The 27,620-nt window shown below is 41.1% G+C and overlaps 1 protein-coding gene across 3 annotated transcripts in view; it reads right to left on the minus strand.

The window, feature by feature from the left end:
* The window catches only part of PRKCA (protein kinase C alpha), a 204,225-nt gene that overhangs the window by 70,377 nt on the left and 106,228 nt on the right, over nucleotides 1–27,620 (minus strand). For all 3 annotated transcript variants that reach the window (XM_081849659.1, XM_081849658.1, XM_081849660.1), the window contains exons 4-5: nucleotides 10,821–10,932; nucleotides 138–266 (exon numbers count right to left, since the gene is read on the minus strand). In XM_081849659.1, coding sequence (XP_081705785.1) covers nucleotides 138–266; nucleotides 10,821–10,932 — 241 coding nt within the window. The remainder of the gene's footprint in view (nucleotides 1–137; nucleotides 267–10,820; nucleotides 10,933–27,620) is intronic.

Below are 27,620 nucleotides of genomic sequence, written 5' to 3' on the forward strand. Positions count from 1 at the left end.
GCTATTGGGCTTACTGACCAGACAAAAGCAATGCTAGAAAATGTTATTATTGTGCTGACGTAAGCTATTAAATGCAAATGAGCAGACATACTACCAAACCAATAGAAGTTCCATAATGAGGCTTGCAGCTTCCTTACCTGTGACCTCAAGCTTTTCACCATTCACTTCAGCCTTCAGATAGAGCCTTCCTCTTTTTTCTGTGTGATCCATTCCGCAAAGACTGGGTACATTTATTACGCACTGCTTGTGAACATTCATATCACAGGCTGCAGATCAGAAAGGAGACAATTTGACATCTTACATTACGTAACATTGGCGATGGGTAGAATCCTAAGGATTGCGACTGTACTGCTTTACAAAAGCCAATCACAGCAAACAGCAGATCTATCCAAACTACTTCTTTAGGTGAGTACTGGAAATCTGTGAGTTCATAGCCCCTATGGCAGGACCCATATGTTCCATATGAATTACGGCAAAAATTTGGTCAATGACCAGTAAAGAGGTTAAGAAGAAAAGAAAACACAATAAAATACATTAAGTATACTATTAAATGCAGAGTTAAAAACAATGTAAAATATGTAGAAACAACGAAAGATATAGAATAATTATATTAAAACGGTAAAAAAACAAGGTAAGGTGTTAATAATTTTAAAATTAAGACAAGATCCTGTGCTGACAAGATCCTTTATCCTTTCCGTATAGGCAAAATAAGCAGTTTGTGGAAAGGCAGTTTTAAGTGGAGGAACATCCAGAAGTGAAAGGATAGAGCAATTCCTTCCTCCCACTTTGCACATCCATTGAAACATGTAGCCTTAGAGATATGTTTCTCTCTCTCTCTCTGTGTGTGTGTGTGTGTGTGTGTGTGTGTCTGTGTGTTGGAACTACAAGGCAGTGTGTAAAATGCAGGTGGGCTCAGAACCAAAAACAACATTCCAATTCACCAAGCCGATTGGAAAAGACTTTAGTGTCAGAGGTGGCATCAAAAACTGGTATGGATTTGAACTGAAGACAACAAACTCTGCCTAAGATGTGGCAAAACTTAAGTTGATCAAACATCTGCCAGGAGATCTTAAAAAGGACAGAGAAGATTAGAAAGGGCAGGATATCAAGAGAAATGCAATTGAGAATGTCAAGAACAAGGAAAGGGATGAAGAAAGTGTCTGGCAGAAGAACTATGACTACATGATACATAGAAATATCATTAAGACAATTTATAAGAGTAACTTGCGTGTATGGAAAAAAAGTCCTGTATCAGATAGGAACTAGGATGGATAGGAAACAACAATGGCTTCCTAGCAAAGAACAAGACAGTAAGATTTCATTCTCATCCAACATGGCTCGTCTCTCTGACTTGGTGTTGGGGCAGGAAGAAGTTTCTGGCAGAATCCAAGGAGGGAAAAACACTCCCTGTTCCCATCACGGGGTACGTGTGGGGGGGGGAGCAGCCAAATATTCACAGAAACAATTTCCATACGAAACAATTTCCATACGATTTATTTTTCTTGATTTTTTTTTTGAGTTGCACTCCTCTTCAGTGGCTTTTAAAATAGTAAGCTCTCACATATGATTAATGATATCTTACAAGCTATTTGGGGATTCCTTAGAAGTCGGTGTGGGACGCGGGTGGCGCTGTGGGTTAAACCACAGAGCCTAGGACTTGCTGATCAGAAGGTTGGCAGTTTGAATCCCCGCGACGGGGTGAGCTCCCGTTGCTCAATTGAATTGAGTTTATTACGGTCATAGACCAGAGAAACATAAAACAACAAATAGTTTACAAAGGGAATAATGGTGTCAATTTAAAAAATTGTAAAATTATACATAAAAAGCAACACATATGCACACACACACACACACACATATATACACATTTATGCACTGCAATATATGTATAGGCTTAAAAGATAAGGGGGCTTGTCCAGGGGTCAAGTCTTTTACTTTTTTACAGCTAATGCCCTCCGCTTGATCGCAGCCGCAGAAAATTTGGCCACTTTCAGTGTTACTTCTGGGTTTTTATCTCCTAGTAGAATTTTCAGCCGCTGAAGTTCAGATCGACCTGGAAATTTCTGGACGATGGGGGAGATAAACTGTGACCTAATATCCCCGTAAAGGTCGCAGTGTAGCAACACATGTGAAGCCGTTTCCACCTCTTTCAGACCACATGGGCAAACTCGTTCAACATAGGGTTTGCCCTCGTATCTGCCCTGTAGTAAGGCAGATGGCAGTACATCAAATCTGGTAAGGGTAAACGCCCGCCTGTATTTTGCGATTTGTAGATCCAGCAAATATGGTGTTAGATTAAACCCTTTTCCATAATCTTGGATAGCTGGATATTTATCTATCTTGCTCATATGATCCTGAAGCTCTACATCTCCTATTCGCTGGCTCACCATCCTTTTAGCCTTTTCAAAACCTGAGGTTGTAAGTTCTTGTGAGGAAAGCCCCAGGCCCTTCAATTTTTCATAAAGCGACAATCTCCATTTAGACTGGAACGGGTCTAATAGAGTCAATGGAGCCACTCCCACTGGGAAAAATATGAGTTTTAGCCAGAGGTGAATCTTCAAGATCCATATCCTGGCATTAATAGAGAGTTGACCTACCTCCAGCCTAATGGCTGCGTTGGAAACGCAGGTAGGTAACCCTAGTAGGGAGCGGTAAAATTTAGTTTGTACAGATTCCAGGGACTTAAGTTTTTGACAATTAAATATCTGGGTGCCATACATCAGTTGTGGAAGTATTTTTGCGACAAAGACCTGGGAGGCAGCAGGAACATATTGACCTCCTTTTCTGTAGAAGAATCTTATGATAGCTCTAGAAGATCTTTGCGCATTTGCAATGGAATTCTTAATCTGATGGCACCAAGATCCCTTCTCGTCAAAGATTATTCCAAGGTATCTAAAAGATGTTACTTGCTCAATAGGTTGGTTATTAATTTTCCATTTATGTCGGAGTTTTCTCTTGGAGAACACCATAATTTTTGATTTAGTGTAATTTATTATTAGGTCTTCAGCTTCGCAATACTCTGTAAGAGCTCGTAAAAGTTTTCTTAGGCCCACACAAGAGAAGGAAATAAGTGCCGCATCATCTGCGTACAGAAGGACTGGAATTGGTATATTATTTAGGTTTGGGGGGTGAGTACTTGCTTCCTCCATCTTTCCGACTAAGGAGTTTATATAGAAATTAAATAGAATAGGGGCAAGAACACAGCCTTGCTTGACACCATGGAAACTTTGGATTTCCTTTGATAGGTTCCCATAACGGTCGCATCTAACACGGATCCGAGTATTTTCATGTAATCTACGGATAAGAAGCAAAAGACGTCTGTCGATGTTTGTGGCATTTAATTTTTCCCAAAGTCTGTGCCGGGGTATCAAATCGAAAGCTGATTTGAAGTCTATAAAGGCTACATAGAGGGAGCCTCCTTTCTTTGAGGTGTATTTCTCCACTAGATGTTGCAATACCAGTCCTTGGTCTAGAGTTGATCTATGTGCCCTGAAACCAGCCTGGGCTTCCTTAAGGATGTGCTCCCGTTCCAGCCAGTCCGCAAACTTTTCACGTAAGTGAGTTGCATAGAGTTTGCTGATGATGCTTAAGAGACTGATTGGTCTGTAATTGGCTGGATCAAGTTTACAGCCTTTCTTGAATATGGGAACGATGATTGCCAATCCCCAGTCCTCTGGTATTATTGCTGTTTGATCTATGCTGGTGAATAGGCTGGCAAGGACTGGGGCCCACCAGTCAATATTGGCTTTAAGAAGCTCAGGAGAGATATTATCTGCTCCCGGGGCTTTTCTGTGTTTGAGTGCCTGAATAAGCCTCCTGACCTCCGCAACCGACACCGGAGGCCACTCGTCACCTGCCTCACACTGTGTTAGTGGCTGTGTCAAAGGCAGAGCTGAATATGAAGATTGGAAAAATGCCTCCCAAGTCCCTGCAGGTATAGTATACTCCACTTCTGAGGAGGTAGATCGCACTCCATTTGCTACCATTCTCCAGAAGGTGGCCGAGTCTCTCTCTCTGGATGCATCTATTAGGCATTTCCATTCTCTTTTCTGTGCCTGGAGTTTTTTGTTTTTGATCAGGATTTTATAATTTCGTTTATCTTCAAACCAGACCGTGGGGAGTTGGGGTAAGTTAGCAGATCTATAATTCTTGTATTTTTTCAGTAAGTTTAGCTTCATGTCCTGACATTCTTGATCAAACCAGGGTTTGGAGTTTTTATATACTGAGGATTGCCTACTTGAGCTGTTCCTTTTTTCCTTCAGGGAATCTTGAAGGAGTGAAATTAACTCCTGAAATAAATTTATTTTTAATTCATGGCTTGAGGAAGTTATAAGGTTATCTCTCTTAATGAGGAATTCCTTTGAACACAGCCTACTTGAAATTTCCTTATGCAGTTCATCTGTCCATCTGATACGAGAATATCTGAGCTCCAAAGCTGTAGGGCTCGAATGTTCGATTTTCTCAGCGCAGGATAAATCCTTTCCCGCAACTACGAGTGCACTTAATGGCAGATGGTCACTGTCTAAGCGCTCCTCCACTTTGCATTCCAAAACTTTGTTTTGAAGATCATACGACACGATTATATAATCAATTGTGGAGGCGCCATTATTAGATATAAATGTAAATTCTCCGACCTTCTCCCCCTCAGTACGGCCATTCAGTATAACCAAGTCCAACTTGTTGACCAAGTGTAATAGGCATAAGCCGGCATAATTGCAGCCTTTATCCTTTGAGGTTCTGGCTGGTATTGAGTGGGCTTCCTCTATAATGGGGGCTGTTTCATGGAAATGGGCATACAAGGCCTCATCAGATTGTCCAGTTCTGGCATTTAGGTCGCCTGCCACCACTACAGAGGCATCAGGAAATTGATTTGATAGTTTGTCAAGATACTGTTCTAACTGAGCCCAGGTATTTCTTATCAATCTTTTCTCTCTTTGTGGGGGTAGGTATACGTTAATCAGCAGCAAGCTGTGGGTTCTCCACTGTACTTGCACAGCTGTGGCCAGATGGTCTAGTGGGTCTAGTTTTTTAAATATGGCCCTTAGCCTTGTTGAGATTAAAGTAACTAACCCACCTTTAACTCGCCCCCCTCTAGTACTTAAAAGACCTGGGAGGGAGAACGCAGAAAAGCCATTTAACTCCACTTCACTTGTGCTCCAGGTCTCCTGGAGAAACACAATGTCATGTCTCTGAATATATTTAGCAAAGGATTGGTCGGAAGTCCTCTTTTGCCAACCTGCAATATTCCAAGTTAGCAGGGCAAGGTTGCACGTTGTCTTGCCAAAAGTTGATCTTAGTCAATTTGCCTTTAAAAGGTTTTTAGGGCCTATCTTTTTATTTATTGGTTGAATTTCGTTCATTTTGGCAATGTCCATAGATGTATTATCGCCCAGATACTCAATGAAATCGATTGAAGGGTGCAACGTGCTAACATTAGTGATCAGTACTCCTTTTTTTGGCGAATCTACCTTAGGGTGTTCTATTTGTCTGACACCAAGTTCATCCTCATCCAGGTATCTCATGCTAGTCCAAGAGCGCGTTGTAGTTGTCATAGGGATGGTTTCCTTCTTAGATGGTAGTTTGTTGCTGTCCCTTACGCACTGTGTTAGATCTGTTGCTATCAGATTTATCTCTGCAGCTGCAGAGATATTGTAAGGGTAGTCTTTCATGGTTGCCATAGGGATGGTTTCCTTCTTAGATGGTAGTTTGTTGTTGTCCCTTGCGCTCTGTGTTAGATCTATTGTTAACAGGTTTATCTCTGCAGTTACAGAGGTATTATAGGAGTAATCTTTCATGGGGTCTGTCTTGGCTTTTTCAGGGAGGTTCTCTTTCTTTAATTGGTCCGTTGCCGGATCTTTCTCTCTTACTTTTTCCTGAACATTCATCTCTGTTAGCTTATTTCTAAGGGTCTCCAATCTTCCCAAGATCTCAGATTGGGCAAGGAAAGGCAACAATCCAAACTGATTTATTAATGCCTTTTCTTCTGGATAGAAGTTATCAGTCCCCTCATTAGGCAGTCTCATCTCCTGTCTTAGTTTCAAGGACCCTTGCTCAGTATGTTCCAGTTTGTCTTTTGAGTGTCCTCTCTCCTCCTTTGCTTTACAAGTAAATCTTGTCTCAGCTGTCGTAAGATCATCAGAAAACAAATTCAAACATGTGCTGTTTTCAAAATATCTTGTTACCGTTATCCTTTTCTTTAACAGCAAATGTCTTGATCTATATATATATTTAGCCAAGTTTTGATCTTTGAAGGAGGCAATCACTCGCAGAGAGTATCCATTGTAGAATATGAAATCTACTGAGATAATGTCATTTAATTTTATTTTCCCTAGCAGCATATCATCTAAAGTATTCACAAAATGCACCGAGCGTTCTTTCTGTGTGAGGAAGCCCTTTGGCTTCGGGTAGTTTAGAAAAGCCAACTTCCTATCTGCCAGTATCAGTTTCCATCCTTTATCCTGGGACAGATCTTGCCCTGCTACTGGCTCATCTTGAGATCTGCCATAATCAATGGTATGGGGTGAGTCTTCTTTAATATTTATGGGTCCTTGAGGTTTCAGCATAGAGCACCCGGGTAGTGATTCCGTTTCCTCACTTGTTTTGTTAGGCAGCAATGGTGTTTCTTTCAAGGACTTCAGCTGGATCTTTTTTCCTGGATCCACACTGTTGTTCTCTCTGCTGCCGTGTGTAGCAGGTTTGTTAGAGTTTGTTTTTGATTTTGTTGGAATCAGCTTATATAGTCTTTTCCAACATACTTTACATGCACGTCGGTTTATGACCGATTTCCTTGTAGTTTTTATGTTCTTACTTTTCTTTTTAGTTTCAGCTTTCTTCTTATGGGATCTCTTACTGATACCTCGCTTCTTTTGATTTACTTGGGTAGGAGATTCAGTTTTGGGGACAGAGACATACAACCCTATGTCCTTTCCTTGGTGTAAATGATTTTCCACTGATGATCCTTGTGTGCACTTGCTGGTTGCTGGTTGCTTTGTATATTCTGACTCTTGAGGGATGGTTGGTGGGTCAGCACCATGAGATTCTGAGCCTTTAGCTTGGAGGGAATAATTTTCCACTAGTGTCAGGAGCAGCCCATTTGTTATTGTTAAATATTTTTTCATAGCTGCCAGATCCAGATTTATAGAGAGCAGCCAGTCCTGAGGATAGCAGTCATTGTTTTCCGTCTGGGAGCCCATAGATGAAGTCTGGGTTTTCTGGGAGTTTCGGGTTTCTTCCTGTAACTCTGAGGATAATATCTCAGCCAGGACTATTTCATGGGCCAGGCTCATTGTATTTCTATTTTGGTTGTTATTCTCCGAGTCCTGTATTCCTCTAGAGAAGGTTGAGTGATCTTGAGCAGCAGAGGAAAAAAGAAGGGCCTCATCCTGCTTCAACTCAATCATCTCAGCCATCTTTTGCTCATTTCCATTTCCATTCTCGTTGTCCCTTGTATGTGAAAAGTATTGCGTGATTTTACTCTGTTTCTCATAACACTCCTGGAACAATGGACTTGTCGCTATCCCCAGGTCCTTACGTTTCTTTCTAGTAAGTACCATTTGTAAATCTTTGTTACCAGTCAGGGGTTATTCTTCCTGTTTCAGAAACTATGTCTCTTAGGAAGTCAAAAACTCCACCCAGCTGTAGACTAAAGTCCAAATTGAGGCAAGATTTGGGGTGGCTGTTTGTAATTTGATAGCTTATAGTTCAGAGCATAACACGGAGTTGGCAATAAATTAGCTGTCACCCGTTTTCCTTATTATCGGACAGACTTGAGGAGAGTGGCGGCGTGGGGAGTAAACCCTCCGGACATTAAGATAACAAGAAAGGCTTTGCTGGGGCTGGATAGGGAAGGAAGGGAGGAAAGCTTGAGAGTTCTTCCGTCGGCTCCCAGTGTCCTTTTACTGATAGAAGCTGATAGAAGCTGGGGGTTTTTTCAAGCTGCGCCTCTTATCAGCCTAATTTGCTGAAGACGCTCTTACTCATTCCGGCAGGACTCGAACGGGGACTTGTTTCAACCCCATTTTACGGTGTTTCCGATCACCCACCTTGAGTTTTTTCTTTCTCAGTGACGGGGTCCCTTCACGGCAGGGGAGTCAGGCCAGACCTCTTTTCCTTCCCCTCTCACTCGTTTCAAGAGATTACTCAGCTCCACAGCACCAAAGTCCCCGTTGCTCAGTCCCTGCTCCTGCCAACCTAGCAGCTCAAAAGCACGTCAAAGTGCAAGTAGATAAATAGGGACCGCTCCGACGGGAAGGTAAACAGCGTTTCTGTGCACTGCTCTGGTTCGCCAGAAGCGGCTTTGTCATGCTGGCCACATGATCCAGAAGCTGTACGCCAGCTCCCTCGGTCAATAAAGCGAGATGAGCACCGCAACCCCAGAGTCAGCCACGACTGGACCTAATGGTCAGGGATCCCTTTACCTTTTCCTTTAGAAGTCGGTTTTTACTGAGAACAGGGATAAGACCAGTGTCTGAAGAGGAGTAAGAGGCTCTCATCCAATATATTCCTGTCTGTGAAGACCCTCTCACCTTTTCTTCTGATATTTGACATTACTATTCATCCCATTTTCCACCTTAGAGGTATACACATCACAAAGATCCCTGCACCTCCAGAGATTCATCTCCACCGCTGACAACTCTTCAGACACCATTGCCATGCATGGTGTGGAAACAAGCCCAGGCATATCCGAAACTCTTTCATACAGGTACACACACAAGTGGGGACCAACAGGAATTTCTAATGCAGTGGTGCAGAATCTGTGGCCCTCCAGTTGTTGCTAGATTCCAGTACTCTTCAGTCCCTGCTCTGGTTTACTCCCATATGAAGAAGAGTGAGATGGACCTAAATAGCTTCTTTCAAAGCTGGCTAGTAAGTAAAGGAGAAAGAAAGAAAGAAAGAAAGAAAGAAAGAAAGAAAGATCTTGAGGACTTTAAATTACAGTTGATGTCCTGGTTTGCCATGATGTACACCAGACAACGATGGAGAAGAATACTTGGAGGTGCAGGGATCTTTGTGATGTTTATACATCTAAGGCGGAAAATGGAATGAATAGTAATGTCAAATATCAGAAGAAAAGGGGAGGCTCCCAGACAGGAATATATTGGATGAGAGCCTCTGACTCCTCTTCAGACGCTAATCTTATCACTGGTCTCAGTAAATACTGACTTTGAAGGAATCCCCAAATAGCTTGTAAGCCATCATTAGTCATATGTGAGAGCTTACTATTTTTAAAGCTACTGAAGAGGAGTGCAACTCAAAAACAAATGTTTGTGCATTTCCTGGCAACAGCTGCTTTTAGTTTAAAGAACTGTTATAACTAGTCTTGCATCTCCAAAAGGAACAGCAAATTAGCTTGTGCTACAACCTGACATGCTACAATAATATTTGAGATCCCCAACTATTAGCCATGCTGACTGGGACTAATGTTAGTTGTAGTCCAACAACATCTGGAGGGCACTGAGTTGGGGGAAAACTATTTTAGATAATGTACAAAGCATTCTAAGAGGTAGAACCAGACTACCATGGCTAATGCCATTCAGACCTTCAATGCCTGGTCCCAATAAGGTGAAATTCCTCTTGAGACCCCCCCCCCAAGACCAATTTGAGGTACAGTAGTGAAATTCCTATTCCTATAGTATTAGCCTGATTCTGAACAGTGGAGATGACTCTAGGAGAACTGGATTCCCTACTAGATTGCTACAGGTAAAAGAAACATGGGCCTTTAGACAAAATGATCAATACCTTGAGCCCTATTTCTGGGTATTAAAATGCTATGAGTAAATGGTGTGCCCATGAGTGTTATATGCAGTGTTGGGGCTGTAGAGAGCAGGTCAGCATTGCCCTCCACTTCAAGCTACCACAGTGGTGGAGACAACAAAGGCACATTGGAACTGCAGAATTTCTCTTAGTGGTTTCCCAATCACTGGTGCTTTGGAAGGTGATTCCTCTTACATTTATGTCTTTCTCCATGTCTTCATAATGACAGGTACATGCCTGCATCTGCTTCTTCTTCAGAGTAACTCTTCTTCTGCAATAGTCGTGTTGGGACACTGACTGAAAGCTTCTTTCAAAGGAATGACTTCCCAAGCGCTTGACAAGCCAGGTTCTTTGAAATGCTTGGGCACGACTCCAGTTTTCTTTTGAACCATGGTTGGTACTACCTCTGACCCTAGGATCATATACTCATCTTCTGCATCCAGCCAAAGCCTGGTGCTAGGAACCATTGAGTGAAATAGACTCAAGAATGGTGACTCCTCTGGCAAGAGTTTGCTCTCCCCAGAAGAAACTGAGGTTGAGGCCCAAGTGTTGGCAATGGGTACTGCTCCTCCATTAGAGGGTGTCGCAAACCGGTTCCCACCACCCATCCAAGAAGGGACATGCCACATGAAACACTGTCCTAGTCTCCACGATCGTGGTTTAAGGAAGACTGAAGTTAGAAGTAATGAAGACAGCAGAATGGCTGAGCAGACAGTACAGAAAAGAACTATGAAGCCACAAATTGCATTTAATTTTTTTTTAATGCTTGGGTTTTTGACCACAGTGTTCCAACTCAACCACTGATTGAAAGTAGTAGCTCTTTCTTCCAGTAAGTTTCCATTAAAATATTGCAATAGCAAAATCCACATTGGAGACAGCTCCTTTCATATACGGTATTTTGCTAGATGTGCTCAAATATTAATTTGAAATGGACAGTCATGCTTGCAATTAACAGTAACTGAAGCAATATTTTCCTGCCAAGAAGTTGGTCAGTGCCTAATGGTTTCATTCATTTTTTTTAAAAAAATCTTTCTTAATAGCATGAGGTGAATGGTGTTTTTGCTTACTGTCGCATTTCATCCCTTGGTGTAGAAGTCCATAAAGCAATGACCCGCAATGGTCGCAAAATGTTGGGCTTCCATACGTGTGGATTTTGAATTTGTGCTTGCTTCTGGGGTCCTAAGGAAGAAGGCAGAAATCAGACGTCAAATCATATTTCAGAAATAAAAGCATATAACTCTTCACATAGTGCTGAAAAGTTCATTTAAATCTCATCATACAACATAGCAATAACCGAAATCTGGCACCTTGGTGGCCACCTGAAATTGAACATTATGACATTGTGGCACTGTGGCATGTGACTCCTGCAACGTGGACCTTGGAACCCTCCTTTAACAACTTTTGGTATCATGGTGGAAATAGCCAGAACCACATGGGGAGCCAATCCCCACTTGTGAGCGTAACTATGCTGAACGGCTCCCATATAGTTCTGCTTCATTCAATCAGCCACCTGTATGTTTGCCTACATGTGTGAACTGTGCTTTACATTTTTTCCAAGATAAAAGCTAAGATCCTGCTTTAGAGTTTGTGTGTGCGCAAGAGGGAGAAAGAGAGGTATATAGTTATTGCCTCCTTTCTTTTGCTCAGCATTTGAACCAGTCACAGGAAGAGAAACACATTCCAGAACAAGCAGCACAGCTTGGCTCCATCAGCTCTCAACTGCCCTGTAGTTGGCAGCAGGAGAGGGAAAGCTAGTGTGGTCCCTCATGGGACAAGACCCCCCCCCAAACAGTCTAGGAATCTGACATATAGCTGACGGACACAGAATAAGAGACATCATGTTCCCTTCCATTAGCTGACCTACAGGGGTGCATTTATATACAGCAGAATCTGTAGCTCAGTGGTAACTTTGTGCATAGAAGGATCCAGATACAAATCTCTGGCATCTCCTGCAGTGTCACCTAGCAGGAGATGAAAAAGACTTTGCCCAAGTCCCCGGAGAGAGTCACAGACAAAAAGGACAACCCTGGATGAAATAGACAAATATTCTGACCTGGTATAAGGCAGCTTCTTAAAGATACTATAGTAGCAGTTTCATCTGCCTCATTTTCTTATTTTATTGTTATTATTGTTATTGTTGTTGTTGTTGTTGTTAGCAATATATAAGGATAGAAGAGAACAGAGAGGGAAAGGAAGAGAAATCTAGCAGCTCTCTCTCAGCCAAGGCCGGAAAGAAAAGTTTGAAATCTGGAATGTAGCTCCTTAGCAACAAGATGCATCTCAGTGGGACCATGAATTCATTTGCAAATATTTATATTGAGTTATATTTTAAGTACTATTACAGGATCATAAAGTAGCAGGTTTTGTGCAGCTCTATTTACAAAAGCAGAAGGTCATTTTGCAGGAACAAACAATAAAATGTCCCATGATGTTATAACGCAGGTCCAAATTAAGTATAACAATATAATATGGAGGCAAAAAGGAGAAGGAAAATACAACCTCACATGCATGCACTGGTAAGCAAGTCTTATGCATCAGATCTGGAGCATTATTAGGGACAGAGACCTCATTTCTCTACCGTGGGACAGAAACATTTCTGATGCAGACCCGTGAAGTTCCAGAAGAGCTCCCAAATTTATTTGCAGCAGCAAAAGAACAGAGAGGTCTCTAGAGGCTTGGACATTAATTTACTGTGCCGAAAGCTCTGGTGTGCAATAATCTACTTAATTTCTTCCATTGCTTGGAGGCACTCCTGGGTCCAACATTGTCGCGGGATCAATTTGTAAACCACTTTGAGGGTTTACAATCGAGCAATGCTTAAATTTCATGAAATAAATACATACATAAATAAGTGGCCTTGATGGCTAGGAGTGCCTATTTTCAGGTACAGCTGGTCTGCCATCTACAGCCCCTTTTGGATAGAGATAACCTCGTCAATGTACTCCAGGCTTTTGTAACTTCCAGACCAGGTTATTGCAATGTACTCTCTACGAGGTTGCCCCTGAAGACAACTTGAAACTGATGATTATTTAGAACTCACATAACTCTTGTTTTACAACACCTGCCCAATTCAAGGTGCTCACATCACTGCTTATTGCCCTAAATAACTACCTGAAATACCAAAAAGACCATCTCCTTCCCTACAGAATCTCTCAGGTGGCTCCACATCAGAGACTTGGGAGGTGGCAGCCCAGGAGAACGGATTCTCTGTGGCATTCCCTCCCTGCAAGAAGAGAGGCTTATGACACCGCCATCATACAGCTTTCATCATATGCTGAAGGCTGTATCTCTTTAACACTAGGATTTAACACCTGAGATGAATGCTTTTAGAATCCACCCTAAAACTGATTTTAATATTGTGTTTTTGAATTGTTGTAACAACATCAAAATAGATTGAAGCCGAATTCAATTGCCCAATAACAAATTGGGCAATTGACAACTATACTTCAGATTTCTGTGGACAAAAGACCACTTATTCCTTTAAGTCCCATACCACATACAGGCCACACCCCAAAGCTGCCCTATACACATGCAACAATAGTCCCTAGAGAGGGGATATGTTGTATATGTTTTTTCATGCCACTAAAGGTGCAGATCTTTCAGTGAATGGTTTCTTTTAATCTTCAAAACATTGAAGAATATCTAAACTGAGAAGTGTCTAAAATACCTACATGCCCCTCTAGAGGGAGGCAGAACAACATATAGGGAAGTCTAATCAAAACAATTATTTTTTGCATTGGTGTCTGTCCAACTTGTTCTCAACAGGTAGCATCTTCTATCATTTTTCAACATGTGACTTTCATGTAGTTCACCTTTACCCCCAGGGGATTCACAAGATGACTCACAACAATAAAACATGAGGTATGCATGTGGAACCTTTGGTCCACATGGACTCTAATTCCTATCAGTCCTAGTCAAAATTGCCAATGATCAGGGATGATGGGAGCTGTACTCCACCATCATCTGGAGGGCAGCAGGTTCTCCATCCCTAACCTAAACAAGTGAATAATAAGTGGGTACAAATGATATTTCTTTGAACAAAAATTGCCAAACAGATGTCTGAGGCATATGGCAACCAGCACGTCAGTGCTGAGATTTCTGCACTTATAATGAGGGCAAGCTACACTTCACTGTTTTCTCTGGTCCAGAACTTTCTGTAACTGTAATAATGTAAATGTTCATAAGCAACCCTCCAAAAAACTCCCAGAGGGAACAAGGATAGCACTGACAAATGTAAGGAATCCACTGTAGCTCATCCAGCAGTGGTCTCCTTGCTAAGTTCTCCCCTTCACTCTCCTCTGAACATCTGGCATCAGGGAAGGACAAGAAATTCACATCTGGAAAAGAGCCAACCAAGGAAGGCTCCTAAATTTCTAATGCAGAATCCTTTCATTAGACCTTCCTTAATAATCCCCGTTCAACCACTGAATATGGTCAATTGCTTAAAAGGTACAAGAAGGCGTCTCCAAAAAGCTATACAAAATGTCTTGTATTTCTACTCGCTTCTTAATAATTGGCAATGTTCTCCAGCAATGCCCTTGTGGATGCTAGCAATTCCACAGGGCCTAAAGCAATTCCCATGCCCTATCAGGTGAACGGTGAAGTCACCAAGGCCTCATACAATGGATTTGTTTGCTTTTTGTTTATGTGTCACAGCTACTTATTCATTCCTGAAACAGGAATTGGGTTTAGCCGCCTATGGCTCCTCCTTGATGCACTGGAAATCACCACCATGCAGGGGTGTGGGAAACTGTTGATATGCAAGTGAGAACAATCTTAGAACGGGTATCAACATGTCTTCAAGGGCTGCCTGGGGCCTAGGTGCTTATCAGACTTTCCTCTTGAAGCACAGATATTATGTACATGACCGCAGATTTGACGGTGCACTCAAAGGATGCTTGGCTATCATTTCAATTTGCACTCGTTTTAGAAATCCGGTATGATACAGTGTTAGACATTTAACAGATTTATATTGAATATTATTTTTTGATCTAAAGATGAAAAGCTTATAAAAAAGGGAGGGTGCCCTGCATTGGTAAAGGAAGTGATTGGCCCATATTCTCAATTTCAAAGAAGTCACAGTGCATACTTCCTTAATTAGGAGAAACTATTTAGCAATAATGATGTTGAAACTTCATGGAAACACACAAAAGGGTATGTGGTAACACATTTCTACCGGTTGTTTTATTTTTTAATTATTAATTTTTTTAAGAAGAGTGTCATTACCATATGAAGAGGTGAAAAAGACTGGGGCAGCAGAACGTTAACACAGCAAGTCTCTTCTGCAACACTGCTATTATTGAAAGGATTGCTTGCTGCATTTTGGTGCCAGGGTCAAAGCTTATAATAACTTCCTCTCCAGTTATTATTTCCTAAAGCACAGCTTACAAAAATAAAGTAAGAAACCTGTTTCATATTAACTCTACATAGCTGCTATTTAAAAGGTTAGTTTGAACTAAGACCTTAGGTGTATCCTCTCTCTTTTTCTATTGACTTAATCCCTCAGTGTTAATACTTTTCTGGCCAAGGAAAGAGCAGCAGATAAAATGCCAGGGCAGCCACCTATCAGGAAGCAGAGACACAGCAGATCTCCAGACATTTCCAGAATTGCCTGAAGGTTCTGTGGACGGTGCCAAGATGGCAGATGCTGCCACTGAAAAAAAGTAACTTCTAAAGCTTGACATATGGCTTCTATGACAGTTGCTCAAAAGCATAGATGGAAGAAAGGTAATGTAGACAATCATAGCTTTACCCTTATTAAGGATATAAAAACAGCACACAACTATTTACTGGAAAAGTATAGTAAGAAAAATGAATATCTATATATCTATATCTGTAACCATAACTATTTCTATATATCTATATCTATATAGTGGTACCTTGGGTTAAGAACTTAATTCGTTCTGGAGGTCCGTTCTTAACCTTAAAACTATTCTTAACCTGATGCACCACTTTAGCTAATGGGACCTCCTGCTGCTGCCGCGCCACCGGAGCACGATTTCTGTTCTCATCCTGAAGCAAAGTTCTTAAGCCGAGATAATATTTCTGGGTTAGCGTGGTCTGTAACCTGAAGCGTATGTAACCTGAAGCGTATGTAACCCGAGGTACCACTGTATATAGATATCTGTTTGTATTAGATGTAACGGTTTGTTGAAAGTGTCACTTTATACTTTAATGAACATGCAGATGTTGAAGAAAAAACAAAAACAGGAAGCATTTTAGGAACCCTAAAAAATGGGCTCCTTGAGGGCAAGATAATTTAAATGAAAAAGTAAAAAACAACAACATTTTTTTCCCAGTGAGAGAGAAAACAATGACCATATGAAATAAACTTAAAATACCAAGACTAAGCGGTTTTTTGTTTGTTTACCATTTAGTGAGAGGCAAGGGTTGCATTACTGAAAATTATACAGAGGACTAAGTGTATTAGCTTACCCACCTTTGAAACTTGCAAAATTGTATTTACTCTATTCCAGGGCAGCCCAACTTTTCATACCAAGTGTGCTGCAAGAGTACTTCAACACGGAACCCATGGGTCACACACTGCCTTGTCACACAGGGTGGGAGTCAAAATTTGACACACACACACACACACACACACACACACACACCAGCCCTTGCACTACCTTCCCAAAGCCAGGTAAGCAAGGCACTTGGATTTGGAAGGAGGAGCAAAGGCCCTCACACCTCCTCCCCAAAGTTTGGAGAACACTAACTAGGCTTTGGGAAGGAGGTGGGAGGAATATAGGACCCTGTCAGAGTCTTGCACCTCCTTGCCAAAGACCAGCTTTGGGGTAGCAGTGCAAGGGCAGGGAGGCATCAAATGTTGCTGTGGGACACAAATAAAGGCACTGAGGGCCACATGTTGCCCTTGGGCAACACACTGGACAACCTTCCTCTATTCCCACAGACTCTTCACACCAACAGCAGGGTTCGCCCAAGACATTTTGGCACCTGAGGTGAACCACAAAATGGTGGCTGTCCCACCACCACTAGGGAAGAAGGGGTGAGTGAAGATCTACACCCGGGACAAGGGTGTGAGAAAACCAGCAGTGAAATGGAAGTACAACCAGCAGAGAGAAGACAACCCAAGGAGGATAATGTTTTACACCCCTTGTAAAAGCTGTGCATACACTTCTCTTCCGCTCTGTTGGTAATCAAGTCCTAAGCAAGGGCCAGCTTCTGTGTGAAAAGACAATGAGCTCAGTTTCCATTTTGCTACCGGAAACCAAATTCTGGCAGTTTAATAAAACAACACAAAACCTAATTCTTACAACCCTGAAGTCTATCCATCTCTGATTTATACAGAGCTTGCCAGCAGTTGGTACAACAGAAACATGCCACTTTCTAATTATCATTAAAACAACAACAACAACAACCAACATAATGGCAATTTAATGCACAAATCCAAAATTAAGCAACTCAAAAGCTGGAGCTCTACAATGCAGCTACAACTAATATGAACACCTAACATACAATCTATTTCTGAGAAAAATAATACATTCAGTGTTTTCAAGGCTTTTAAAAGCATTGTTTAGGGCACAGCGATTGTTACATACAAACCTCAGCATCAGCATAATTTTATTCATATGCCACCTTTCTACAAAAACAATCAAGCTCAAAGCAGCTTTCAATTGAGAGAAAAGGAATATAAAATCAAAATCAGCCATGGCAGAAACAATTTCATAATTATGCAACAACAACGTACTACCAAATTTAACATATAAAAAACAGCATTTTAGTACTAGAAATTTAATGGGATCATACTAAGAACATTATAATTCCTGACAATAGCAATAATAATAATAATAATAATAATAATAATAATAATAATAATAACAGTAACAAAAATAACTCTTGTCCTAGAAACATCTTCCCCATGATGTTCCTGAAAATATAGCTTTGATTCCAAGGATACTTTCAAAAACTAAAATGACAGCACTGAAGTTTTGATCTTAGAAGATGATTTAAATACAGCTGATTAATTATCGTGTTTTATTTAACAGTGGGTTTTTTGTTTAGTCTGAGATCTAAAATTGTAGTCTCAATTTATCGTGTTCAGTATTTAGAACACTGTCAGAGATACAGCCTGTCACTTGAGTAATGTTCAGGTTTCAGCCTTCTGACTCTACGGCTGCACAATTCTATGGCACATGATGCTAAACCAAAGATTAGCACTATAAGGGCAACCCTGAGAGAAGCATATGAACTGGAGGAGGATTTTGGCTAAGTTTTGAAGAACCTGGTCATAGATTCTAATAAAGCAATAGATCCTAGTTTAAAAGGAACTATGATTAGTTTAATATTCCAGAGCTTACTTGTTATGAAACTAACCAAAGTTTGCTCTAAACTGAGGACCCTGTTCAAAGATAACACTAAAACCAGTATTTAGTTAAAATGGAACAAACTCTTATGAAGCCTTCCTCTCTGCCACACAGGTGTAGGAGAGGGGAGGCAGAATGTGCAAGCCCAACACTCAGGCTTGTTCCGGCTCATCAACATATCTCTAAGCCATGATTATCTATGGGCATGGCCTATAGGCTGTAAAAAGAACTTGCCTTACAGTCTGTCTGGATGAGTAGTCATGAGGTCCTCAAAACAGCCCATAACTTAAACAAATGATTCCAAAAAGCTAAAAACACACTCTCATGTCTACAAGACTGGGCAGTTGCCTGTTCTGCATGGGGTTCTATTTCCTATAAAAGAACAGGACTCTTGGGTCCATCTTTGGTATTAGAAACTCAGGTGGCCTTAGCAGTTTAGAAGTGCTTTTTACCACCTACAGCTCACATGTAAACTATGGCTGTACTTGAACGGAGATAGCTTGGCCATATTGATTCATGGACTAGTACCCTCAACTCTTGATTGCTGCAATGCACTCAGTGTGGGATTACCACCTGGTCTGGACACTCCAGCAAAATGTCCCAAGTCAATCACTGAGATCACATGGGACGGGCATTGGCCCCCACCAACCAGATGCACAATTTGTATCAATGAGGAATCATGCCTTCCATGCAGTGGGCTCAACCCTATGGAACTCCCTCTCAGCAGAAATCAGTCATTGCAAAGTTTCAGACAACTGGTTAAAATGGTTTCATTCCGGGAGGTTTTCATGCTGCTGCTAGAATGCTGGTGATGACTAACTTATGGTTACCAGACGTCCCCGTTTCCCAGGGACAGTCCCCAGATTTACAAATCTGTCCCCGGACAAAATCCGTCCCCGGAATGTCCCTGGATTTCATTTAATGTCCCCAAATTTATATTTTAAGTGTTCTAGATTTACTAGTAGGGAATGAATATTGCATGAATGGTTCAACGGCACAAGACACATCATATGGGGACTTCTGGCAAGGCAAAATGGTGGGCGTCACGGCAGCGAGCAGCTCCTGAAGCCAGCCAGAGCCAACAGCGCTACCAGGCTGGCTCCGGGCTGCTGAGACTGCTGCTGCTGCCGCCACTGCCGAGGGGGAACCGGGGACGCCTGCCACGTCAATTGGGGGAACCGCTGACACACACACCCCACAACCCAAATTGAGCCGGGAGCGAGAGCACCTGGCCGACTGCCAAGCGACGCTCCGGGGCCAGGAAAACCCTGGAGCTGATGCAGGGAGAAGGAGGAGAGGAGAAAGAAAAGGAAGAGAGAGAAAGAGGAAGGAGAAAAAAGAGGGGAGCCCCAACCTTGCCACGCAGCTGCCGCTGAGGAGGAGAGGTAGGAGAGCACAGGGAGGGCAAGGGCAAGGACATGTAGCTGAGCTTTTTTTAATATTTTTTTTTCTTTAAAAAAAAGGAGAGGTTTTCCCGGATTCTTTGAAAAAAATCTGGTAACCTTAGACTAACTTCCACAAGGACTTAAAAGCTTGCACTGGCTGCCCATATACTATCAAGCCAAGTTAAAGTTTCTTTTATATTAATTGACAAGGGCCTTAGTGGGTCTCAGCATACATTGAGGGCTGCCTGATACTTTATATCTCCGCTCAATCACTGAGATCTTTGGAAAGTGACTGTTTGTAGTTCCCCATGGCCAGTGCTTTTTTTCTGTAAAAAAGTTTAGGGGTACTCTCATTTTCCTACTCATATTGAAATACTGCCCCTCAATGAGGCCAAACTTAGATTCACAAAATATTTAGGGGTATGCATCCCCCCCGCGTACCCCCAGAAAAAAAGCACTGCCCACAGCTCAGACAAATGACTCATGTGCCTCAGAAGCAGTGGTGATCAGTATTACAGGTCCAAGCCTGTAGAACTCCTTTTCAGGCAAGATCACACAGATCAGGAGAAAAGCCAGTGCTTGGGGAAGGCTTTGATTTCATCAGCAATTTTAGGCAACTTTTTCTAGCTTTATTGTTAATTTTAATTGATTTTATGTATCCCTCTTGCATCCTTATAGAAACTACAGTATTAAGTGATATATAAATTATTGAAAGAGTTTTTAATTAATTGCTACTCTGCCTAACTCTGAACTTACTCATGACCTAAAATAAGGTCAGTTTTCATGTTATGAAATAAGTTGCTAGTTTTATCCCTTTGTATAAATACTATTAGCAAAAAAATAGAAACAACTTTAACCTATAAAGTACAGCTACAGTATAACCATTATGCTATGCAATTTCCTATACAGTATTAATAAACAGCTCTGTTGGTGCTAATTCCTGCTGTACGAAGCCCTTTAGAGGTTGTGACCAGTCTGAAAAGTCATATGGTACCTACAAGACACCCCCATTTGAAGAACATCATTACTGATTTTGTTATGTAAACTATTCAATTAAAAATTATACATGCAATTTAAAGTAATTGTTTTATACATGTTTTATTATATTGTGAAATCACTCCGAGATGCTTAACAGATTAATAAATGAAATAAATTAACAGTATTATCGAAGAAAAGCAGCTCACCTAGCATTTGGTAAATCATTTTTCACTGACAAAACACATTTTGAGATGCACATACTAGTCAGGAAAGAACATCTGTTTGACGCTGTAATTTTAAGTTCATATTTTACATTAATGAATGCTATTGCTTGTAACATAAAAAGCAAGATAATCTCTGAGCCTCCTGGGTTTGATTGCTGCCTGCTATTAATGTTCTTGTTGTTTATAATAGTACTGATTTAGCTGGCAAGCACAGAAAGAGCTATGTGCCGGCACCCACAGGGGTTTCTCATTTCCTAATTACAATATGGGCTGTTAAATTTGGAATGCACTCAGTATTTACTAAACTAACTATATTTTGTACACTGTTTTTAATGAAGGAACTGCAACTTAATTAGAGGCAACACATAAACAAGGAATCTTGTGAGGAGTCAATTTACTGTTCTGGGTAAATCTAGGCCAAGAGGGGAACATAAATGTTTTAAGATCAAATATCATAAGATTGAAATGTGGCAAGCATATTAATCCAGGTCTTCTCCCTTTCATAACTTTGTTTTACAAATAAAAATGCATTACAATGGTGCTTTTAAAATGATTTCTAAACACTCTTAAACCTATGAAGCTTTCCAGCTGTTACGCCATCCAAACTCGGAGTCTGGATTCATTAGTCATCTTGAGAGACAGAAAGAAAATCCTTATGGTCAAAAACACAAGCTTTATCTTGGCTTGAGAAACAGTGATAGGCCATATGAGTCAGCAGTTTCTTAGCACTTACTCATTTAAAACTGAAAATGCAGAGGCAACAGTGATGAATTCAGTAACAGCTACACACATTTTTCTTTCCTTGCAGGTGTAATTATTAACATTCATTTAATAACATTATATACCATATAGTAAATTGCTATCATATCAATTCTCCTCACTGCCTGCCCCTTTTCTCATCTATTATATAAGATTTTGAAGTATTCAAGAAGAATATTTACAGGACCCAACTGAATGTCCACATACCATATTTAACTCATTATTGTCTTCTTCTGCCTATTCTAACTTTTTCTTCTCCTCTTTCACCCCACCCACCTTCTCTCATGTACCGTCTTCTCTTTAAAATGTTTTTCCTTGCTTTGTCTCCTGGGGAAGATCAAATCTCAACCTCAAATAAAGGTAAAGGTAAAGGGGCCCCTGATCATTAGGTCCAGTCGTGACCGACTCTGGGGTTGCGGCGCTCATCTCACTTTACTGGCCGAGGGAGCCAGCGTACAGCTTCCGGGTCATGTGGCCAGCATGACTAAGCCACTTCTGGCAAACCAGAACAGCGCACGGAAACGCTGTTTACCTTCCCACCTATTTATCTACTTGCACTTTGATGTGCTTTTGAACTGCTAGGTTGGCAGGAGCAGGGACCGAGCAAAGGGAGCGCACCCCGTCACGAGGATTCGAACCGCCAACCTTCTATGGTTTACACCACAGCGCCACCCGTGTCCCTTCAACCTCAAATAGCACTCCCCTAAACCCATTTTCTTTCCCTACAAACCATTTTCCTTCCCTGTACCTCTTAAATCCCTGAATCACAGGCCACATTTGCCCCTCATAATAAATATTTGCAAACTATCTTTACATTCTGGTCTGCCACACATGATCATCAACTTTTTAATTCAAGTTATTCCTTGTCGTTCCCTTTGTTGTTTGGTTTGCTGCCTTATTTCCTATGTCCAGGTCCAGAGTTTCCCAAACTTAGGTCTCCAGCTGTTTTTGGACTACAACTCCCATCTCCCTAGCTATCAGGAGCAGCGGTCAGAGATGATCTGGGAATTGTAGCCCAGAAACAGCAGGAGACGCAAGTTTGGGAAACCCTGTCCAGCTCCTTTCTAATAGCTTGACATTTTTTATTCATTACTTTTCTAATGACCCCTCCTCACTTAATTTTTCCACTTCTGTTTCACATCAGTTTGTCAACTACCGACTTCTTTGTTTCCTTGCCATACTACTATTTGGACTGTTTACAACTGCCTTTAATGTATAGATAGGGCAGAAGAGCATTTAATAAGAAACCAGAATGCAAAAACAATTCTGCCCTCTCCACGAAGCATATTATCATCAAGGCCTCTGGGTAAGATTTACGTTGCATGCTCTAACAAGAAGAGCCTCTCTTTAGTTGTATATGCAATGTAATCCTGATTTCTCTGGAATCTGAATACTGGGATCAGTTTTGTTAGTATACATAGTTGTGGATTAGGGCTGCTCACACCACTTTACAAACAAACACTTTGCATTTATACACACACACACACACACACACACAAATCATGTGCCAATATACTATGGCCTTATACAATTGCTCACTTTGTATAACTTGTTCTGTTTCCAAGTGGGTTATTTTGGCCATGGTGGGATTGCTGTGACTGAACACACCACAACTTTCTCCAGCTTGAAAAACTGGACTATGGGGAGTCCCACCTTTTCTTGATAATTTATATATGAGGAGTTCACTTTCTATTTATACTCTCTTATTTCACCAGTGTGTGTGCAGGGGTTCCTGCTTTGATCTCACTCCCTGTACATATATTCAAAACTGTCTAACCACTACCACCATGTATTTACAATTAAACAGGCCTTTATCTATAACATGGTAGCTGTGCTAGTTTAGATGTGCTAGTTTAGCAAAACCAGCCAAGCACACTTTTATAATTAAAGTGCCATTCCAACCCTGTTTAACTTATAAGCCAATACCCTTAATCTCTATTTTCCAGTCAATCCTGCCACTAGGTACTGTGAATTTTAGTTGGTGAACTTTGAGCTAGGTTTGCAGGCAGTTCTCACTCTGGTCAGCTCCAGAAGCTCCTTGCGGAATTCTCCTCACTATGCAAATCACTTATATGACCTCACGGTCAATCTTTGGCTTAAGCCAGTGATTCAGCTATTTTGAGGCAGACTGATTCTAGTTTTCCGTAGCCTGGATAGTCTCTTCCCTGTCATCCACCTGCTTCTGCTTCAGCTCAATACTTCAGACTTCTCCCTCAGCTAGTCTCACTGTCTTTTTTGTTGTTGGCTCTTCTTTTTCAGCTCTGAGCATCTCTTTCCTCTGAACAGCAGTAGAATAGGCCTGTTTATGTTTCAGCCAGCCTATCCTTCAGCCAATCAGCTTTTAGGGGCACAAAACCCTCCCCCTCATCAGACCACTTTTCTCATCCAATAAGTGATCAAGAATTTTTACCCAAATAAGCCATTCGGAGGTGCAATTTTACAAACCAAACCCAGTTCTACTAAACACATTTTAAAAACTCCTTTCTCCACATGGACATATAAAAGTACTACCCAATTTTACATCTGCCAAGTTTCAATGTGAAAACTTGTGACCTTAAGGCACAGAGAGAATCAGTGCAACTTATGCTCTAACAGGCAATTTAAAGCTGTAACTAAGTTATCATGTACTCAAGGCAGAACTCATGAACTTAGAAAGAGAAGAAGAAAGACAACAAACAGCATTTTTATGTAGCAATTCGCATTCTCTGGAACTAGCTGTTTCTCAGTCATTTTGATCTCCACTGAGATAGATCACAGTGAATGGGGATTGTGAAAAAAGTTTTCAATTAGGATCCAAAGACTACACATTCTTACTGTAGACAATTTAGTCTTGTGGAGCTTTTCATTCCAATGCACGTGACACCCTCTGGAATAGTTCCCATTTATATTACCCACAGAGCATCATGGCAGCTGTTTCCTCATAGTGAACCCATATTCTTTTTTCCCTCACATGGAAACCACCCTCTAGAATACTTTTGGTTTATAATGGGCTGGTATTTCAATGAGCAATTGGGTATTTAATGGGCAATTGGATATTTTAATGGGCAACTGCAAAATTCATTATTGTTCTGAATACAAAACATTAGATTTTCATTTCCAGAAGCATCCCCAAATGGTACAAAAATCCAAAATCGTAATATGCAGGTCAAAAGATTACTTTGTCGCCTGGTGAACCTTACGTAAGGCTCTGTGAAAAGGAACAAATGCAACTAATCCATAAGCGTAAGTGGAATTTGCAGTACTTGACCAACTGTAAGAGTCTGTGGTATTTTAAAAATGCAGAATGACCTTTACTAAGAAACAAAATAATTCTTTGGCAAGCCAACATGGGGCAGCATTCAAGTTTTCAATATACTAAACACTCTTTAAGGGGAGGTGGAAGGGGGAGAGTGTTTGTAAGGAAACCATTCGTTTTCTGAACTGAAAACAACAAACATTCTTCTATGATTTAATAGGTTATACCATCATGGTATCTTTTGTAAGTCTGTGACATAGTTGCATCTAAAGAACATATATTCTGACCATAAGTTCTGTTTCAGGATGTAAAGAAAATAACGGACAAAAACCTTTCATCCAGGCCATACAACTGAGAGACACAGATCTTAAAACACAGAGTAAATATTTATGAAATTAGCAGCCAAAAACGACATACTTTCCAGTGCTCTCAGGAAAAATTAGCTTCCTCCTGGTTATTCTTTCTCACCACTAGAAGCAAATAAGAAAACAGTGGAGTTCCTTCACTTAACTGAACACTTAGTATCATAAAAATATTGCTCAGAGTACATGAAAAAAATCACAATGTAGCTTAAACCGAATAAGCCATTTACTGAGCCAGAACATCAGCTTTTCTGGTAACATTTATTTCACGTTACAATAAACAATATGTTTCTTGTATTGCTGCTTTCCATGTGAGTCAATCATTTTGCAGCTCAATTGCTGAACCCCAAAATGGCTTAAGTTCATCCAAAAGACTGTTCCCACAGGAATGTGCTGTCACACTCTTTAAGAGCAAATCGTCCCTTCTGCCACTTTATGGTAATGGATGGCAATCTACCCAGTTCTTATGGAAGTATTAATTTACCGCACTGTTGTTGTTTTTTAAACCAAACAGGGTAGGTCACAGTGAAGTTCACAACATAAAAATGCAAAATGAGAACACAAAACACACAATAAGATAAAACCAAACCAATAATCCCCCTCCTACAAACACATTTAAAAGGCGATAGAATGTTAATCAGCCAAAGGCCTGGTTATAGAGAAACATCTTCACCTGATGCCTAAAGATATGTAATGAGGGCGTCATGTGAGTCTCTCTGGGTGGTTTTGGTTTTTTAAACATTAACTTATTATTGAACCCAACTGCTGTACATTCTTGATCTTTCCCCCAGTTGACTCCACCTGTCTGGTCAAAACCCAGTCAAAATTTGAATTTGTTCCAAACGCTTTCTGCAAACTCAGTCGCTGCAAGTCTGCCCATATATATATTGTTATTCATTTTTTGCTGCTCTAAAGATTTTGATTGCTTGGAAGCACCCGAAATGAATATCAGGTGAATTCAGAAGTGTGGCGGAAGCAGGTGGAGAAATATATTTGCTGAGCTAAAAACAAAACACCTCAGCATGCAAGGTTACCTGATGGCAGAGGTGGCATGTCCCATTTCTCTGCTTGAAACAAAATGGGAAGTGCTGCCTTACCTTGCCATGCCAGCTATGCCCCTATCACAATGCCAGTTGCCACTGGCACTGCTTCTCCAACCGCCCTGCCACTTCTGCAAGTTTGGGTGATTTCAGCAGCACTTCTGTGCAGGCAGCAGGAAAGGCAGGGCTGCTGCTTAGGGCTTCAGCCGCCTCAGTTTGCTCAATGGCAGAGCCGGCTCATCCCGATGACCAATGGAAGCGACCTGATCACCCAGATGCAATTATATAGGCCCATGATTTGCAGCATAATTTGAAAGCATGAATCTAGAACTTTGCATTTTGAAAAATCCAGGGGACACCCTCAGTTAAGAGCTCTTGTCATTTATTGAGCCAACACTTAGAAACCCCATACCCTTAGTTCTTGAAATCATTCTATTATTTATCCCAAAGAAATAAAAAGCATGAAACAGTAAGGAATATCTACAGAGCATTCCCTTATATCACTGGACACTTTTTAGCTTCTGAAAAATAAGAAAAGACTTCAGCCTTACCATTAAAAACATCTCCTATTTTTGCAACTCTGCTGACACAACACAACAGCATTTCTGATTTGGTAGCTCATGCTGATACAAAGCTTCTCTTTTGAATTTCTAGTGCCAGCAAAAGGACATATTGGGAACCCTGAAGCTAAAAAAACAGCCAATGAAAGCCACCTACTAAGATAGCCCTATGTAGCTCATGTCTTGTGACAGCATATGGTTAAGGATAGAAATGTTCATTGAACGTTAAGTGAAAGAATACACTTTTTCCTGTAAACATAGTGTTGTTGTGTATTGATATGAGATAAGAGTTAATATAGAGTATTAACAAGTTTTGCTCTAAAGCCCTCTGGGCCCACAAGGCAACTTATCAGCTTCAGTAAAAGTAAACAAACAAAGGAGCACAAACTGGACACTCCAGTCCAGTCACTGCTCAAGACCGAAACTGTGTAGCCCTCGGACAGCATGACGCAATTTACCGTATTTTTCACTCTAGAACACACACCCGACCATAACACGCACGTAGTTTTTAGAGGAGGCAAATCCGTAGGCATGCCACCTGTAGGCATTCCCTCCATAACACACACAGACATTTCCCCTTACTTTCTAGGAGGAAAAAAGTGAGTGTTATGGTGCAAAAAATACGGTATATGTACTTAAGCTGCTGAAACTACAGTCTTTCGTCTGGGAAGTTGATGTAGTTGGTTTTCTATTCTTCCCAATGAAAGGTTATTCCTTTGCTTAATATTAGTTTTGACTAAGGAAGCTTTAGGAGTGAATTTCAAGGGATATATATTGCAGGAATGGAGAAGCCGTGGTCCTACTCATGGTCCAGTTCCCATCATCCCTGACTATTGTTCATACTGGCTGGGGATGATGAGATTTGGACTCCAGCAACATCTGGAGGGCCACAGGCTCCTCATCCCTCTTCTGTGGGTTCTATGGGGCAAGACTATGCGAGACAGATATTGAGTCATTCCCCATGCCCATTTGAGCAGCATACTCCATAGGACACCAGTGC

This window comes from Podarcis erhardii (assembly GCF_964252035.2).
Source record: "Podarcis erhardii genome assembly, chromosome: 2".
NCBI classification, from domain to species: Eukaryota; Metazoa; Chordata; class Lepidosauria; order Squamata; family Lacertidae; genus Podarcis; species Podarcis erhardii.